This window comes from Ptiloglossa arizonensis, chromosome 12, assembly GCF_051014685.1.
Source record: "Ptiloglossa arizonensis isolate GNS036 chromosome 12, iyPtiAriz1_principal, whole genome shotgun sequence".
Taxonomy (NCBI): Eukaryota; Metazoa; Arthropoda; class Insecta; order Hymenoptera; family Colletidae; genus Ptiloglossa; species Ptiloglossa arizonensis.
The window spans coordinates 11,900,789-11,916,512 of NC_135059.1; the positions used below are offsets into that span (position 1 = coordinate 11,900,789).

General features: G+C 30.1%; 5 protein-coding genes across 5 annotated transcripts; 3 read left to right on the forward strand and 2 right to left on the reverse strand.

Moving 5' to 3' along the window:
* Positions 1-68: 68 nt before the first annotated feature.
* Positions 69-2,921, forward strand: LOC143153093 (testis-specific serine/threonine-protein kinase 6). Its single transcript, XM_076323923.1, has 5 exons — positions 69-164; positions 457-760; positions 1,475-2,034; positions 2,110-2,199; positions 2,266-2,921. Exons 1-5 carry the CDS (start codon positions 69-71, stop codon positions 2,320-2,322), a joined length of 1,107 nt encoding a protein of 368 aa, XP_076180038.1. The 3' UTR covers positions 2,323-2,921.
* Positions 2,546-8,682, reverse strand: LOC143153045 (uncharacterized). Its single transcript, XM_076323792.1, has 15 exons — positions 8,679-8,682; positions 8,263-8,414; positions 7,224-8,171; positions 6,735-7,146; positions 6,192-6,634; positions 5,971-6,113; positions 5,641-5,891; positions 5,307-5,555; positions 4,874-5,217; positions 4,553-4,799; positions 4,254-4,488; positions 3,792-4,165; positions 3,424-3,711; positions 2,818-2,933; positions 2,546-2,735 (listed from the first exon to the last, which is right to left on the reverse strand). The coding sequence occupies exons 1-15, from the start codon at positions 8,680-8,682 to the stop codon at positions 2,664-2,666; spliced, it is 4,278 nt and encodes a 1,425-aa protein (XP_076179907.1). The 3' UTR covers positions 2,546-2,663.
* LOC143153095 (RWD domain-containing protein 2A) lies at positions 8,592-9,986 on the forward strand. Its single transcript, XM_076323924.1, has 3 exons — positions 8,592-8,896; positions 8,961-9,407; positions 9,481-9,986. The coding sequence occupies exons 1-3, from the start codon at positions 8,702-8,704 to the stop codon at positions 9,712-9,714; spliced, it is 876 nt and encodes a 291-aa protein (XP_076180039.1). The 5' UTR covers positions 8,592-8,701; the 3' UTR covers positions 9,715-9,986.
* A 334-nt stretch (positions 9,987-10,320) lies between these two features.
* Apc10 (anaphase-promoting complex subunit 10) lies at positions 10,321-11,330 on the reverse strand. The gene is made up of 3 exons (XM_076324187.1): positions 11,195-11,330; positions 10,838-11,090; positions 10,321-10,748 (listed from the first exon to the last, which is right to left on the reverse strand). Exons 1-3 carry the CDS (start codon positions 11,217-11,219, stop codon positions 10,457-10,459), a joined length of 570 nt encoding a protein of 189 aa, XP_076180302.1. The 5' UTR covers positions 11,220-11,330; the 3' UTR covers positions 10,321-10,456.
* A 305-nt stretch (positions 11,331-11,635) lies between these two features.
* On the forward strand, positions 11,636-15,429 carry Mtmr6 (Myotubularin related protein 6). The gene is made up of 13 exons (XM_076323990.1): positions 11,636-11,941; positions 12,222-12,335; positions 12,432-12,594; positions 12,663-12,820; positions 12,924-13,049; positions 13,127-13,261; positions 13,401-13,533; positions 13,611-13,837; positions 13,932-14,182; positions 14,250-14,390; positions 14,468-14,594; positions 14,665-14,934; positions 14,993-15,429. The coding sequence occupies exons 1-13, from the start codon at positions 11,918-11,920 to the stop codon at positions 15,134-15,136; spliced, it is 2,013 nt and encodes a 670-aa protein (XP_076180105.1). The 5' UTR covers positions 11,636-11,917; the 3' UTR covers positions 15,137-15,429.
* Positions 15,430-15,724: the final 295 nt, after the last annotated feature.

Below are 15,724 nucleotides of genomic sequence, written 5' to 3' on the forward strand. Positions count from 1 at the left end.
GCGATAACCGTAATTACTTATTATGGTAACAGAGAAGGTAGGATGTCACCAGTGGATCGCGATATCTCATGACGGATTTGAATCAGTCGTTATCCGAACAAGCCGTTTTATTCGCACGCGGTTACAAGTTTCTGAAAAAACTGGGCGAAGGTTCTTACGCGAAGGTGAATTTCAATTGTTATTAAAATCCAAGTCGGAATTAAATTAATCCTACAAGGAAAAAAAATAGCTACAAAAATTAAATTAAAATCAATTGCTTCCGATCGAATTGTTCTCTGTTCGTATTTAAAGCCCCTCTCCCGAAATTAATTTTTTAATTGTCACTTAAATACCATTATCATAAGAATAGTGTCATAAATTCCGCTTCGCTACTGCTACTCTGCTATGGATTCTGCGACCATCCTTGTTACTCGAACGATTCAAAATATTTACCATTTTAAAATAATGAAATTCTAGGTATATCTAGCGGAATACAAAACGGAAGCCGACCCCGACAGGAACAATAAATTGGCCTGCAAAGTGATAGACACCGGGAAAGCGCCGAAGGATTTTGTTCGGAAATTTTTACCCCGCGAACTCGACATCTTGGTGAAGCTGAACCACCCACACATAGTGCACGTGCACAGTATATTCCAGAGGCGAACGAAGTACTTTATATTCATGCGATTCGCCGAGAATGGCGATCTTCTTGAGTTCGTCCTGAAGAATGGTGCGGTCGCGGAGGGTCAAGCACGAGTGTGGCTCCGACAGCTTGGACTGGGTAATTTAAGTATAGAATTAAATTTTATTCTCTAACGATCCGCGCGGAATTACCCGTTACAAGATAACCAAGTAACACTGTAAAAATAAAATCAATTGGTCGATCAAAATTACTTCTACGGGTGTACGAAGTAATGATAATTGGGTGTCTAGAGAACTACTCACAGGTTTTGTCCAGGGGTAGATGCCTCCGAGATTTTAATACGATCTCTACTCTTTTTTTTTTACGTGACACACATAAACGAATTCATCTCGTTAAACTTTATCTTTCACGAAGCTCCCCGACTCTTCTGATAATATAAAGTCGCCGATCGTGGAAAAGTAATCTTCTACGAAGTAGAGCTCAATGTCCAAGATCGTCCTTTCGAATACAGAAGATGAAGAACATTTTCCGAATGTTCAGTGACAAAGGACTTTGAACAATGATAAACGTCCTTGAAATCTCGGACCGATCTTCAGCCAGACAAAGTTCGAGTCTTACACGAAACAGAGTAAATCCTGTTTGAAACATTTTTTTTCTACCGGACAGTTTGAGAGTACGTAGGTATCTTACATCCATCGTGAAATACTCGATTCGTGACGACCAGTTGACCGACACATGGTAGATGATTTTGTATTTGTTATTATCGGGTCCAGCAGATCGAAGTGCGAGAATAAGATTCTAAACGTAACTCCGTAGGATTGGAACAGAGAGTTAAGTCCATTTCTCTTCTAGGTCTTCAATATCTACACGAGTTGGAGATTGCTCACCGTGACATGAAGTGCGAGAACGTTCTTCTCACATCGAATTACAACGTAAAGCTCGCCGATTTTGGATTCGCGCGTTACGTGATCGACAACCGTGGCAAACACGTCCTCAGCGACACTTATTGCGGTTCGTTGTCGTACGCCGCGCCGGAGATTCTTCGCGGTGCCCCGTACAATCCAAAGATCGCCGACATCTGGTCGTTGGGAGTCATATTATACATCCTTTTGAACAAAGCGATGCCGTTCGACGACACCGACATCAAACGTTTGTACGAGCAACAGAGGAACCGGAAATGGAAATTTCGTAGTAAAATCGCACCGATTCTGAGCGAAAACGTAAAAAAATTAGTGACGAGTCTTCTTGAGCCAGTACCGACGAAACGTTGGACGTTGAGTCAGATCATCACCAGTGACTGGATCGCTATGGATTCTCGACTTCTAGTACTCACGCCAGCCGAGCAAACTGCCTTGAACACCGCGATGGAGGAAAGGAAGAAAATGGAGGAGAAATTTAACAAGAAGGATCTTGTAAGAACATGAACTGTCCAATTAGAGAAATAGGTAGGTTTTAACATTTGCAGGATCGAAATATTTGTTTTGTAGAAGATGTTCAAAGTAGAAGAGAAGAAACCGAACGTGAACATCGAAAAAGTAAAGCCAGGAGAAGTCACTGTCATTAAGAAAGCTGGAAAAGTTTGTTTTTCAATTATTTAATGTATTCTCACTTTAGGTCGTGCACTAATTTCTTTTATTTTTTAGATAGCACAGTCTTCAATTGCAGCTGGACCTCTTTACAAAAATGTATCTAATATGTGAAAAATTACTCTACAAATTCCTTTAGATAAGCTCTTTGTAATGTACAATATGTGGATATTGGTTCTCTTTATAAGAACATTTATACTTCTATATTTGTAGAGAATTCTAATTTATTATACTACTTGCGACTAAACTACGATAATTATACATTATTCATTGCATATTATTTAGGACTCGAACATTTTAACATTAACGAAATATAGTATTAAATTGGTAATACATTAAAATTATCATAACCAATGGATATAGTGCTTAGTTTCCAACGTATCGTGCCTTCATTAGGGTTGCATTGTTCTTCAACTTGCATTTCACATAATAGTTTGGTCCATCAATAAGGGTCTCTATTTTTCCTTTAAGGGGAATTTTAATGATATTTCGGGGACTCGCGAGTCCTTCCAGATTCCAGATACCATCTGATAACAATAATAATAGTTGATCGTTTAAAGTCCTGCTCGTCCTAAACACATCTGTGACTGGTAAAACATATTTTTGTACATCATTCCAGGGTTGATAATGTAGCACCAGTGTTTGCGAGGACAGTCGTAGAATGATCCACAACGAGTGTAACATCGATTCCACGAAAGCGTCAATTATGTTTGGAATATATAAATCTGTAAATGATTATTAAGCATATTATAAGATCATACAATAGAATATTTATTCGTTGAAAACTGGGTTTAGTCTACACACTGAGAGCTGAGTATTCTCTTCACCATTTCTGATTTATTCCTGCTCTGAGAAGGTAAAAATGAGATGGAACCAGAATAAGTTAAAGGGAAACAAAGCAATAATAATACTTCGTCTGTTTTGTATTAGACTTGCTCTCGTCTTTGCCAATAAAAAAGCAAAAAACGACCACTTGAAAATTGTGGCTTCTCTAATGACTAACGGGTCATTAGAAGTAAATAACTTGCATTGTTCTATTCTGAGAAATTGAAATATGAAAACAGCCATTAAATGCCGGATTACTGGACATGTCGAAATACCAAATTACCAGATTATAAAAATTGTACTATAGACATTTTATAGCATTTTGTTAATGTCTTAAAATTTTTATCTTTCTTATTGATACTAGATTCATAAAATAAGTATGGAACAAACCTTTTAAATGAGAAAAGCTTTTCCCTGTATTGTTACATATATATATAGAAACAAAATCGGATTTTATCCAAATAACGAATTCTTCCTCGGCCAGCGAAATTGATTTTATCAATACAGAGTCGTTTGAATTTACATTAAAATCAATATTTGTTGCATTATCATTAGCGCAACGGTGGAAATAATTATTAGTTTTGTACTGTTCTTGTTGAATTATTATATTTTCATTAGAAACATCGGTGACATTCATCTCCTTTGTAACTTCTAATTTGCTCACATAAATTGCCCGATCTACAATAGTAATAAAATATAAAAATGAAAACTAATAACAGTAAATTAAAAGGATAAAAATAAAGGGAATAATAACTCACTCTGTAATGATACATTAATTATATCTGTCATTTTCGAATATTTCCTCATTTTTTCTGTAATGGCCACTACATTGGAATAAGTTTTATAAGGGTTCTTTAACTCTGCTTTGCCATAAGAACCACTCATTGTGAGTTTCCCAATAATTTTCAAGGTATTTTGTAATATAATTTTTGATTTTATTACTTGCGAAGGTTTCTGTTTTCTTAATTGATGATTCATTAAATCAGTTAAGTTTACGTCATTTACAAAACCATCAATAACAAGCATTGATGCATTGAAAGATCCTTTAATTGTTTTTCGATTATAGAGAGTTTGCTTTGCAGATTTTAATAATGCTTCCTGTATCTTGTATCCCATTATAGTGCCAGATAAACTGTGTAGTAAATACCAATTACTGTCTAAGTAAAAACATAATAGAACTAATTACAATTAATAATACATAAATTTATTTGATTAATTACTTCATATTGTTAATGGTGACGATATTAAAATTTTTTTGTCCCGTAATGGTTACAAACTTCTCCTTTTGCATTAAAGTATTCTTAGCCAATTCATTGAAATTTAAACCATTTAAATTTTCTACAGTTAGTACTCCCACTGTTTTCTTCCCAAGTACAACATTTGTTTCAGAATCGTTTCTAATAATATCTGTTTTAAGATTCATGTTGTTAATTTTCTTCTTTGCATGCAATTTGCCTAAATGAATAAAAGAGAATTAATAAGTAATAAAAATGATTACTTATTACACGTAATTTATTACCTAAGGCCTTTAATTTATTGAATATCCATTTTGCCTTGACTTCTTGTTTTCTATATTTTACTAAGGCATTATCAAATGTATCGTTAAAGCTTGACACTAAAGACTTCATGGTTGAAGTACTTGTGATAACAGGTGTTTCAACACTGTTTAAAGAAGCAAAAACAGTTATTTCTTGCAATCTTGTTTTACTTAAAATACGTTTCGATATGTTCTCCCAGTTTTCAAGATTTAATATGTTCAAAGAATTCTGAAATAGATTGTTATTATATAGTATGCAGCAAATTCTAATAAAAAATTTATAAAATAACGAAATTTTCTGACATTTAGAGTAATATTTCCTTTCATCAGTGCATTTATAATGTGTAGATTTTTCCCATAAAAAACTGTAAAGTTTGTTATCATCCAAATTCTTGTAAATAATTTTTCTAACATGATATTATTTATATTTTGTATTATTGGTTCTGTTAAAAATGTTGCAGATCCTTTAATAACAATATTGGACAGAATCTCACTTTTTGCAAATGCAATAAAATATGGCAAATTTATCGCATTTGTTTCTATGCTTCCAGAAATCCGTTTTTTATGCAGATTAGGATTTTCTTCTAATTGTGTCAAATTTAATGGGAGATAAGAAGTGTACATATAAGTTGTTTTGAAACCATTGTCTGTAAAAATTATTAAAACATTAGTAAAAATATAAATTAATAATTTGAAATAACTTTAATAATACTAATAATTAAAAATTATAACTCACCAAATGTTATGTTTCCTAAAGATATCATATCTTCAAGTTTGATAGCATTGGACAGAAAATCAACAAAATTTACATTATTAATGCTATTTGTGTAAATATTTTGTTCTGATATAATATTTCTTATTACTTTGGGTGGTTCTCTGCAAAATTGAATGGGTGATCGAAGAGTGTCAATGATTAAATTTATTGCCTTGATTTGAGATTTCAGAGTGTTAGGCTCAATCCATAAATTTGTAAGTCTTTTCATTTCTGTATAAGTGAAGATGAAATGATAGAAGTATCAATCGTAATATTGAAAGAAATTATGCAATTTACAGAGTAACTTGAAATTTACCTGTTACATTTACATTATTCATGTATGTTACAGATATATTCTTTACAGTAACATTATGATAGAATCGTTCACCAGTCAGATTGAAGAGTTTGAACAAAAAGGTTGAATTCTGAGTAAAATATTTTTCACTTAGATTCCCAAAAACATGTGAACTTGTCAATCCTTTTACAGTAATATTGTTTGCTACTAGTGTGATAGTCTTCATTTCAGGTACAATTATTATAGTAGTACTGCATAATGGTGTCTCAATCCTTTACATGAAAAAATAGTTTTTATATATAAGATAAGAGTATTGGGTCTTTAACTATGATATATGTTAAATAAACATACTGTGGGAATTTTAAATTTTTATATGTAGACTTTTGTAACTCTACATTATGGTAAATATGTTTTCTTCCTGTTATGATAATTCTATTTAGAGAATTAGCAGTGATCCAATTTCGAAAACTATGTAAAGTAACATTGCTCCATTTCTAAATTATTTATTTACTTATCAAAACAAAGATATACCTTAAAAGTTTATGTTTTATAAAAAATTGTTAACTTCTTACCATTCTTTTACTTGAAAGTATTAAAGATACCGATACATTATTGTGTAAAGGTACTACATTTGATAAAATATTTTTAACTGATCCTGTTTTATTAGCAATCAAATCTTTTGATTTTAAATTTTCAATCTTGAGATTATCTAGGACGAAATCATTTAAGATCATTGAGTTGGAAATTATTGTTACAGGTAATAAGAATTTTGTTGAATTGCCTAATAATCTTCCTTTTAAATGGATATTGTCCTTTACTTTTACTTTAGATGCTTTGATCAAACCACTCATTTTGGTGGGAGGACCATTTAACGATAATAAGATTCCACCATCTGTTAAATTTAATTGTTTAACTCTTATTTCTCTTGCTTGTATTTCTTGTTTAGTCAAATTTGGGTTAATATTCAGTAGTATTAAAGCATCTGTCACATTCATACTGTTGAAGGTGTGTTCTCCTGTAATATAATATATTTTGTGTAGATAATTCTTGTGACACAATTAATACGAGATAATTAATTTTATTTTGGATACAAAATTAATATCAGAAAATTCTACCTAAGATATTTTGATCGCCAATTACTTTAAGAACATTTTCCTGAAAATCATTTAATGGTTTCCCATTAATTGTCTTGTTAACAAAAATATTTTCTACTGGAAGACTAAATAGTGGACATTTCCAATTCTTTATTTCTTTAACATTCATGGCTTTGAAATTCAGTGTACGATCATTGTCTTTTGTAGTTTTTAACAGAGACAGAAGATTAGGATTTCTTTTAATATTCAGACAATTGATTTTACATTTTGTTTTACATTTAACTTGAATATTCTTTGCATGTAAAGAAGTAAAAGTTAAATTGTTGAAGTTCAATTTTCTATTTATAATATCTTTTTGTTCTTGAAGCTTTGAGACCACTTTTTTATACTGTTTTGATACATCCTTTAATGCTTGTGAGTTATACTCATTTATCTGCAAAGATATTAAAAGATTTAAGAGTATTTAATTAACCTGAATTATTTTCATTTACTCGAAACATAAAATTTTACATTGTGAACAAAAAGCTGATCTATGTTGCCTTTCAAAATTTTAATAGAATTCTTTGAATCAGGTATTCTTTTCGATATTCTTTGAGTTATATTCATAGCATTCATGTTCCATGCTCTGATTTCTTCTTGCAAATCTTTGTGAGATTTCTTTTTGGTCCATATTGGTTGTTTTAGTGTCCATGTATCATTTTTATATTTTATCAGCAACAACTCTTTTCCATACAATGTAACTTGATGAAATTTACGAACTCTAGACAATTTTATATTTGATTCCACAAATCTCCAGCCATTATATGAATAGATCAATATTGTATCTTCATACAAAGATAAAAGTACAATTGCTTTGTTTGAAATTATTGGTACTGTAAAGCTGCCAGGGGAAATTTGTTGAAATGGAACAAAACGATCATGGATTTCTTTATATATAATTATAAATGACTCCATGGAAAGACTCAGATAGTGTTCCATAAAATGACCTTCATTTAATTGAAAAGATGAAACATCTTGACTTGCTGGTAATCTCTGTGTCACTGTAAATTTATTTGATCTTAAAAAATACTTGAAAATTAAAGTGGTGGGTCCAGTTGCAGCAATGTACATGAATCCCTTGCTAAAGAAAGGAATTAATTTGTTGGTACCATGATTTATAACCTGCACTAAATCAAAGTAATAACCCAACCAAATGAAAACTGAAATGTTTGAATTTGATGCAATGCCTAAGTACAGTTGGTTCATTCCTTTCCAAATTGCTAGATGGGTTATATTATTAGATTCAAAGTCTTGAATAGGATACAAATAATAGTTCTCCTTGACTTTTGTGAAGTGCAAAATGAGAACTGAACCATCCTGATTTTGTACTATTAAAAAAGCTTCGTAGGTACGGCTATTTACAATTATTTGCTTGCCATTGGCCAGAATATAAGCAGTAACATAATTGAAAGTGTTATTCTGAAATGAACATTAAAAACTTAAAAACGAAGCATTAACACTTATTTTTAATTTTTAATATTATTAATAATATTTTTATAATATGACGCACATTTATCTGGTATAAAGATATTTTAGAACTATCTAAAATTATAACGAACCAAGATAACTCAAGTTCGTTTTGAAGAGAAAAGAAATTTACGTCTTGGACGTTGTTGAAGTTCAATTGATCGAAATCTTGAAATTCGTTCAATACATCAATACCTAAAAGTTATCAGAATATATTTTACAATTGATAATGTATAAAATGCATAAAATTTGAGTGCAGTTCAAAATATTCAAATTTAAATGTTAATCGATTCAAAGTTCGACTTATCGATTACTACACCTGCCAAAGTACACGTGGTCACTCTACGATATATATATTATATACTTCTAAAACGGAGGTATCAACATTAGCGATACTCTAGTAATCACAACATTATTTGTTTTTTTTCGTTTTTATACTATAAAAACTCGACCGTTTGCCCATATATGTAAAATCATACAATATGTCCACATCCGAGGAAATGAACGAAAATTTAACGGTACAAGTTTGCGAATTGGAAGCATTAAAATCCATTTATCCAAAAGAATTAATTATTGCCGACTATGGAACGTTGGTAGATGTTAATGACTTTATTAAAAATCCTGCACAAGAACTTCCTCGAAGATTGGAATATTCAATTGAACTTTCAATGAATGATGTAAGATAAACAAATATTAATTAACATAATGTTTATAAAATGAAACACCCAATCTCCTCCATAGGGAACAATTGAAATGTTGGTTAGTTTGTCAGCTAATTATCCCAAAGAGAAGCCAGAGATTTATGCTAGAAGTTCATCATTGAATCGAACTCAACAGTTGCTTTTAAACCAATCACTAAATGATGTTGTTAAATGTCAAGAGGAAGGTGAACCATGCATCTACATGTTAATATCATGGTTACAAGACAATGGTGAAGATTACATTGCAGCATCTAATATGAATCAGAAAAAGGAATATGATTGTGTAAACAAAGATAACAAGCAGGCAGGATCTACAATTTTTGCTAGATATTGGATATATAGTCATCATATCTACAGCAAGTTCAAGAGAAAAAGCATAACTGCCTTGGCAAAAGAAAATTCTATTACTGGCTTTTGTTTGGCAGGAAAGCCAGGTGTTATTTGCATGGAAGGTGTTTTTAAAGACTGTGACTACTGCTGGCAGAAAGTATTAGCTTTTACAGTTTTGTTATGTTTAGATTATAATTTTGAAAGGTTGAATATCATTTTTCAATTTTTAGATTAAATCTATGAATTGGCACAGAATATTGATAAGATTATTAGAAAAAGAGGAAGATTGTAAGAACATTGATAGTGTGCGTAAATTTAATAATTTTCAAGAAATATCTTTTCCTACATTTGAACGTCACAACGATATGGGACAATTATTAAAATATTTAACAGAGCATAAGATGCAGCATGCATTTAAGGAACTATTTGGAATTGAAGGTAAATCTACAGAACTGCCAAATTAATCATTTGCAATAAAATTATTATAATCATAGTAATGCTATTATGTAAATAGATATAGTATTATAAAATTATTATCATTTATATGCTATCCATAATGAGTACATACCTTTAATGGAAACATTTGATATTTTTCTCTTATATCGAGTAAAAGATGTATTTTTAGTGTGCTCTATAATTTTTTCATTGATTTTAATCAATATATCTTCATTCAAATTTTTAAATGCTAAACATAATATTTTAAACTGTAATATATAAATAAATACATTTAATTTTTCATTTTACCCAGAATTCCATACCATAGTCTGATCTCAATTCCTCAAAAAAGTTTGTTGTTTGTTCAAGTGCATTATTTAGAGCATAATTCCTTTGTAAATGTGGTTGACAACTTGTTACATTACTTAATACAAAAATTAATAAAAGATTTAACAACATTTTTACATGAACACTCTCAGATTACCACTTGGATTATCAATTTATAAGTATGAATGTCTCATAGATGGAAGGAAAGTCATGTATGTTTATACTTTTTTTTTCTTGTAGTACTGGTAGAAATTCTCTAAATTTAAATGTGATATATATGTATATACATACACACAACTTCCAATTTTAAGTGAAACTTGCATTTAACTTTTAATGAATATTTTATTAACATTCAAGTTGTAATAATATACAAAATGAAATTATAGACTTTTTATGAACAATTTTTATTTAACTATGATCATGAAACATTTATTGCTTTAAGTTTTATCTAACCGTGGCATATCGCAAAAGTTCATTGGTGAGAAATTGGCCTGGAATGTAAGGAGCTGGTGGTCCAAGAACATCCTGTGTTGGACTATGAACTTTAATTTGTCTCATATGTGTGTCTCGTCCATTTTGATGATTACTTATTACAGCTATTTGTATCATAAATGTCCTAATAGGTCTGTCATTTATGTCTTTTATTGGAATTACAACCCAACCACTTGGCTCATTTAAGTCCATAACTTCTACCTCTTGAAGATCATTAAAATTTGTGCCTGCTCTAATACTTATCCTGAAAACAAATACTTTATAAGAAATCCAGCAATTATATTTTAACAATTCAGTGCATTACTTTAATTTAGAGAGATATAAATATCTTACCTGCTAGGAGTGTAACTTTCATCTAACTTATAATCTGTATAAATGCATATATCGCGTATAGTCGTTTTCCTTTTAAATTGTATGTTTACTAAATGTGGTAATTGTCCATCAGATTGCCAATAGGTTTCTGTAACATCATCACGTAGTTGATCTACACCAAAACCAGGTTTACAACTGGACAAACTCCAAATTGCATGATTTCCCACTTCCCGTACACGACCAGCTAATTCCTCCTGAACCGGATCTATCTCTCCTATATTAATAAATCATTGAAGTTAACAAAGTGTTTGTTACTAAATTGATACATCCTTTATAGTTAAAGTGGAGCATAATTTTACAAAAAAAAAAAGGATTCACCTCCATTTCCAGTTTTATTGCTCATAATTACTTGGTTATTATTAGTATGAAGTTAAATCTTATGACAGCATTTTTAACTATATTTGTCTGTCACACACATATATGTATTCTAGATACATATTATTTTTAGATATATATATATATATATATATATATATATATATCTGTGTAAAAATAATATATATTTACTTCATGTATACGCAACAAAGATTTTTAATAATAACATTAATAATATTGATAATAATAATAATAATAATAATAATAATAAAGCTTTAAACAATTTAGAGACAACAAAATTTTCAAATATTTATATCATTTATTACAATTCCAAAAATAACAGTTCATTTAAATAACTTTTGCATAAAATGGACAAGAAACTAAACAACTTGACACAGATTTATTATGTATTTTTAAGTTTATAATGCTATCTGTCAAAAGAGTGTGGTTATCTCTATGCTGCCACCTACAACAAACATACTAAGCTATTGAAGCTTGCAATGTTCAATAAAATATCAATAATTAAAATTAATATTGATTCAATTTTTTCTGTGAAAAAAATAATGTTCGCGCAATCGTTTAACAATCGTGAACATGACCGTGTTCAACGATATATTTCTCGATAATAGCAAGTTGAGCACCGCTGTTCCGCAGATAGTGGTACCCAATTTTATAATTCATCAGATGATTCCTCAAGTGTAAACAATTGCGAACGGGAAAAACAAAATGGATCAAATAAAAAATTCAAAGGTATTCAAATAAAGGTTTACTCAACTTATTACATAGTTATTTTGAACAAACTTATAACACCTGTCAATATGTTATTCTTTCTTGTTACATACTACTTTTTGATATCTGTAAAGAAAAATATAGAATATACGTTTCCTTGCAGTAATTATTTCAAAATCTATGTAATATTTTCCGTATTTCTTTTTTAACAATTAAAAAAAATCTATTAATTTAAAATCTAAAACGATACAAAAATATTATTTCGTTGGATTATAGCAGCTGTCATTAATGTGATTTTTAGGTAGAAAATGTGAGGATTCTTGATAAGTATAGTAATAATCATTCTATTGGAACCTTTTATTTAACCGTTACGCATTTTGTGTTCACTGAACGAAGTGGAAAGAAAAATATTTGGGTAAGAGTGTAAAACCTGTTACATTCAGCCCTTTCATGGCAATGGTCTCTCTTTAGAAAGCAATCTACAATGGCTTTTCATATCATAACATTACAGGTTGCATATAATCATATTTCAAATATTGAAAAACAACCTTTAACTACAACAGGCTCGCCGTTATGTATTAAGTGCAAACATTTTTTTATTGTAACATTTGTTATTCCAAAAGAACGTGACTGCCATGACATATATCAAGCACTATCAAAATTGTCTTGTCCAGGTAAACAAATAAGAAAACATTTTTAGTTGAAAGACCCAGATGTTCAACATTACATATCTTCTTTTTAGTAAGTGTAGAGGATCTTTATTGTTTCAATTATCAAGCATATAGAGACATCTTGCCACAGCATGCAGGATGGAATTTTTTTAACATACGAAGTGAGTTTCAAAGACAGGGTGTTCCAAATGAAGAATGGACCCTAACATATTTAAATACAAATTATGAGGTATGTAATAATATTATACATGTTATAGTATTGTATATGTTATTGTATTTACAATTCGTAAATATGCTTCAAATTTTTATGAAAATATTGAGTGTGTTTCCAGCTTTGTGACACATATCCAAAGTATTTGTATGTACCTAGTACATGTGCCAATAGCACCTTGGTAGGCAGTGCAAAGTTTAGAAGTAGAGGAAGATTACCAGTTTTAACATATTTACATTCTAACAAGGTTCGAGTAATAAACAAACAAACTAAATTTTAAAGAGTGCATAGTAGTTTACAATTCATATATAAAATGTTTTGCAGGCTGCTATTTGTCGTTGCAGTCAACCTTTATCAGGATTTAGTGCACGATGTCCTGAGGATGAACAAATGATGTACAATATTTTATGTACAAATCCCAATTCCAAATATATGTACGTTGTAGATACACGACCGCGCGTAAGTCTATAAACACCAACCAAGGTATTTTTGTAATTGTAAACATTTCAGTAATCCTTTACATAAATCAATTCAATGAAATTTTTCTTGTATAATTTATGAATAGATTAGAAATCAATTTTCTACTTTGTTAATTTAGATTAATGCCTTTGCGAATAAAGCTGCTGGAAAAGGGTATGAAAATGAAAACTTTTATGACAATATAAAGTTTCATTTCTTTGGAATTGAAAATATACATGTGATGAGAGCCAGTTTAAACAAGTTGATAGAATGTAAGTATTTTACTATTTTTAGTTTGATCTCTGAAGCATAATTCTTCAATGTTTCAAATGTATTAATTACTATCTAGTACAAAGAACGACTTTGGTGAGTGCGTTTTTAAGTGGGTTGGAAAACAGTGGATGGCTTAAACACATTCGATCTATATTAGAAACTGCTTGGTTTATTACTCGAGCAGTTTCGAATGGTGTTAGTGTAGTAGTGCACTGTAGCGATGGTTGGGATCGCACTGCTCAAGTATGTTCATTAAGTGCACTATTATTGGATCCATTTTATAGGACAATTCAAGGTTTTCAAGTAAGAATTTAATTATTATCACAAACTTTCTATGTAAGTATTTTAATTTTATTCTTATTTCTTATTTCTTTTTTATAAAAAATAATTATTTTAGGCGTTAATAGAGAAAGACTGGTTATCATTTGGACATAAGTTTAACGACCGTTGCGGCCATATTAGCTGTGATGTTAAAGAATTAGCGCCAATTTTCACACAGTTTATTGATGCAACATATCAGTTGCTGCAACAGTATCCACATAAATTTCAATTTAATGAACTTTTTTTATTAACTCTTCACGATCACGTGCATAGTTGCGAACATGGTACTTTTATAGGAAACTCAGAAAAAGAAAGATACATACTCAGGTATTATTTTTAACATATATTTATTTTACAAAAGATTATTACTTCGTCTATTTCCAATTATTTTTAGAGTATCGGAAAGAACATATTCTTTGTGGGGATTAATGGCGAATAATATGCATGAATACATAAATCCACTCTACAAGTGCAACCGTTTTAATGATGAATCCAGTAGTGTTCTCCAACCGAAATTAGCACCACAGAGCATCATGTAATACACAAAATTGTTATTTATGCTTCCATTTTCAAAGAGAAAGGAGCAGAGATTAAGTGAAAACAAATTTCTAGATTATGGCGAGGCATGTACTTCAGATTTGAGAATGGTATTCATCCCAGAGAAACATACGAAGATTTTCTTTTAACGATTCACGATCATACCAGTTGTTTAGAAGATCACGTTAAGCTTCTTGTAAAGGTATAAACATTTTTTAATAATTTTTATTAAGTAATTTATCAGATTTATAACATTATTCATAACTCCATAGAGAGTTGGTTCCTTGAGTTCAATAATGAATTTGAACAATATACAGAAAAAGGGAGTACAAGGAAAACTCAAATTTGATAACAAGTTCTCCAAAGATCCATTGTCTGAGACAATAATAGAAAATACAACAAATCATGAAGAAAAGCTAAAAAATAAAATAAAAATTAATCAACTGGAAAATGAATTAAAGACAGTTGCTTTAGATTGGAAATCAGCACGCAATATGGATGAGTGCGCATGTTCTACTACATTTGATGCATTTAACCGTCAGGTAAACTAAAATATACTGTAATTGAAATGTTCAAAAATTAATTAAATAAATTTTTTAGCATCACTGCTGGTCGTGCGGCGATTTGCTGTGTACAAAGTGCATGGGTGTACATACAATTCTTAGTGGTCACCTTTCACAACGTGCAGTGCCTACTTGTAAGTCATGTTCTCAGAATTCCAGTATTCCGTCTACTAGTCCCTAAGTCGTTTCCTTCAAATATTTGAATTTGTGATCTGTACCTAAGATGTATACTGCGTATAATATTTAGATAACGTACCGTTAAGATTAATTGCAATGCGAAAAAAAAAATAGATATATCAATTTTTAAACAACTATTTGCTGCAATGAAAATTTAAAATAGCAAATTGTATATTTACACTTTTATTTTTTTTAATATATTCGAACCAAAGCATAATAAACCTTTAAATGAAGAAAGATACGAGAAAGTATTACAAAAAAAATATAATTTTATTTTAATTGCTAGAGCAAATTGTATTATAGTAGTTATTCGTATAAAAAGTGCACAACTATACTTTTGAAGTAAGGCTGTTTTTATTTTATACTGTATTATAAGACATACAAACGATGAAGTTTAATACTTTGTTCCTTCTTAAGATGAAAAAAAAGTGAGTTTCCCAAAATAAAACTTGTCTTCATGCATTACATATCTACTTCATGATTCGTTTTCAGTATAGTCCTTACTTTTAAACTCAAATATTGATTAAATTCTTTCAACAAAATAAACTATCCAGATTTTAAAATTAGAACTTTTCTTTATAGTAAAAAGTGA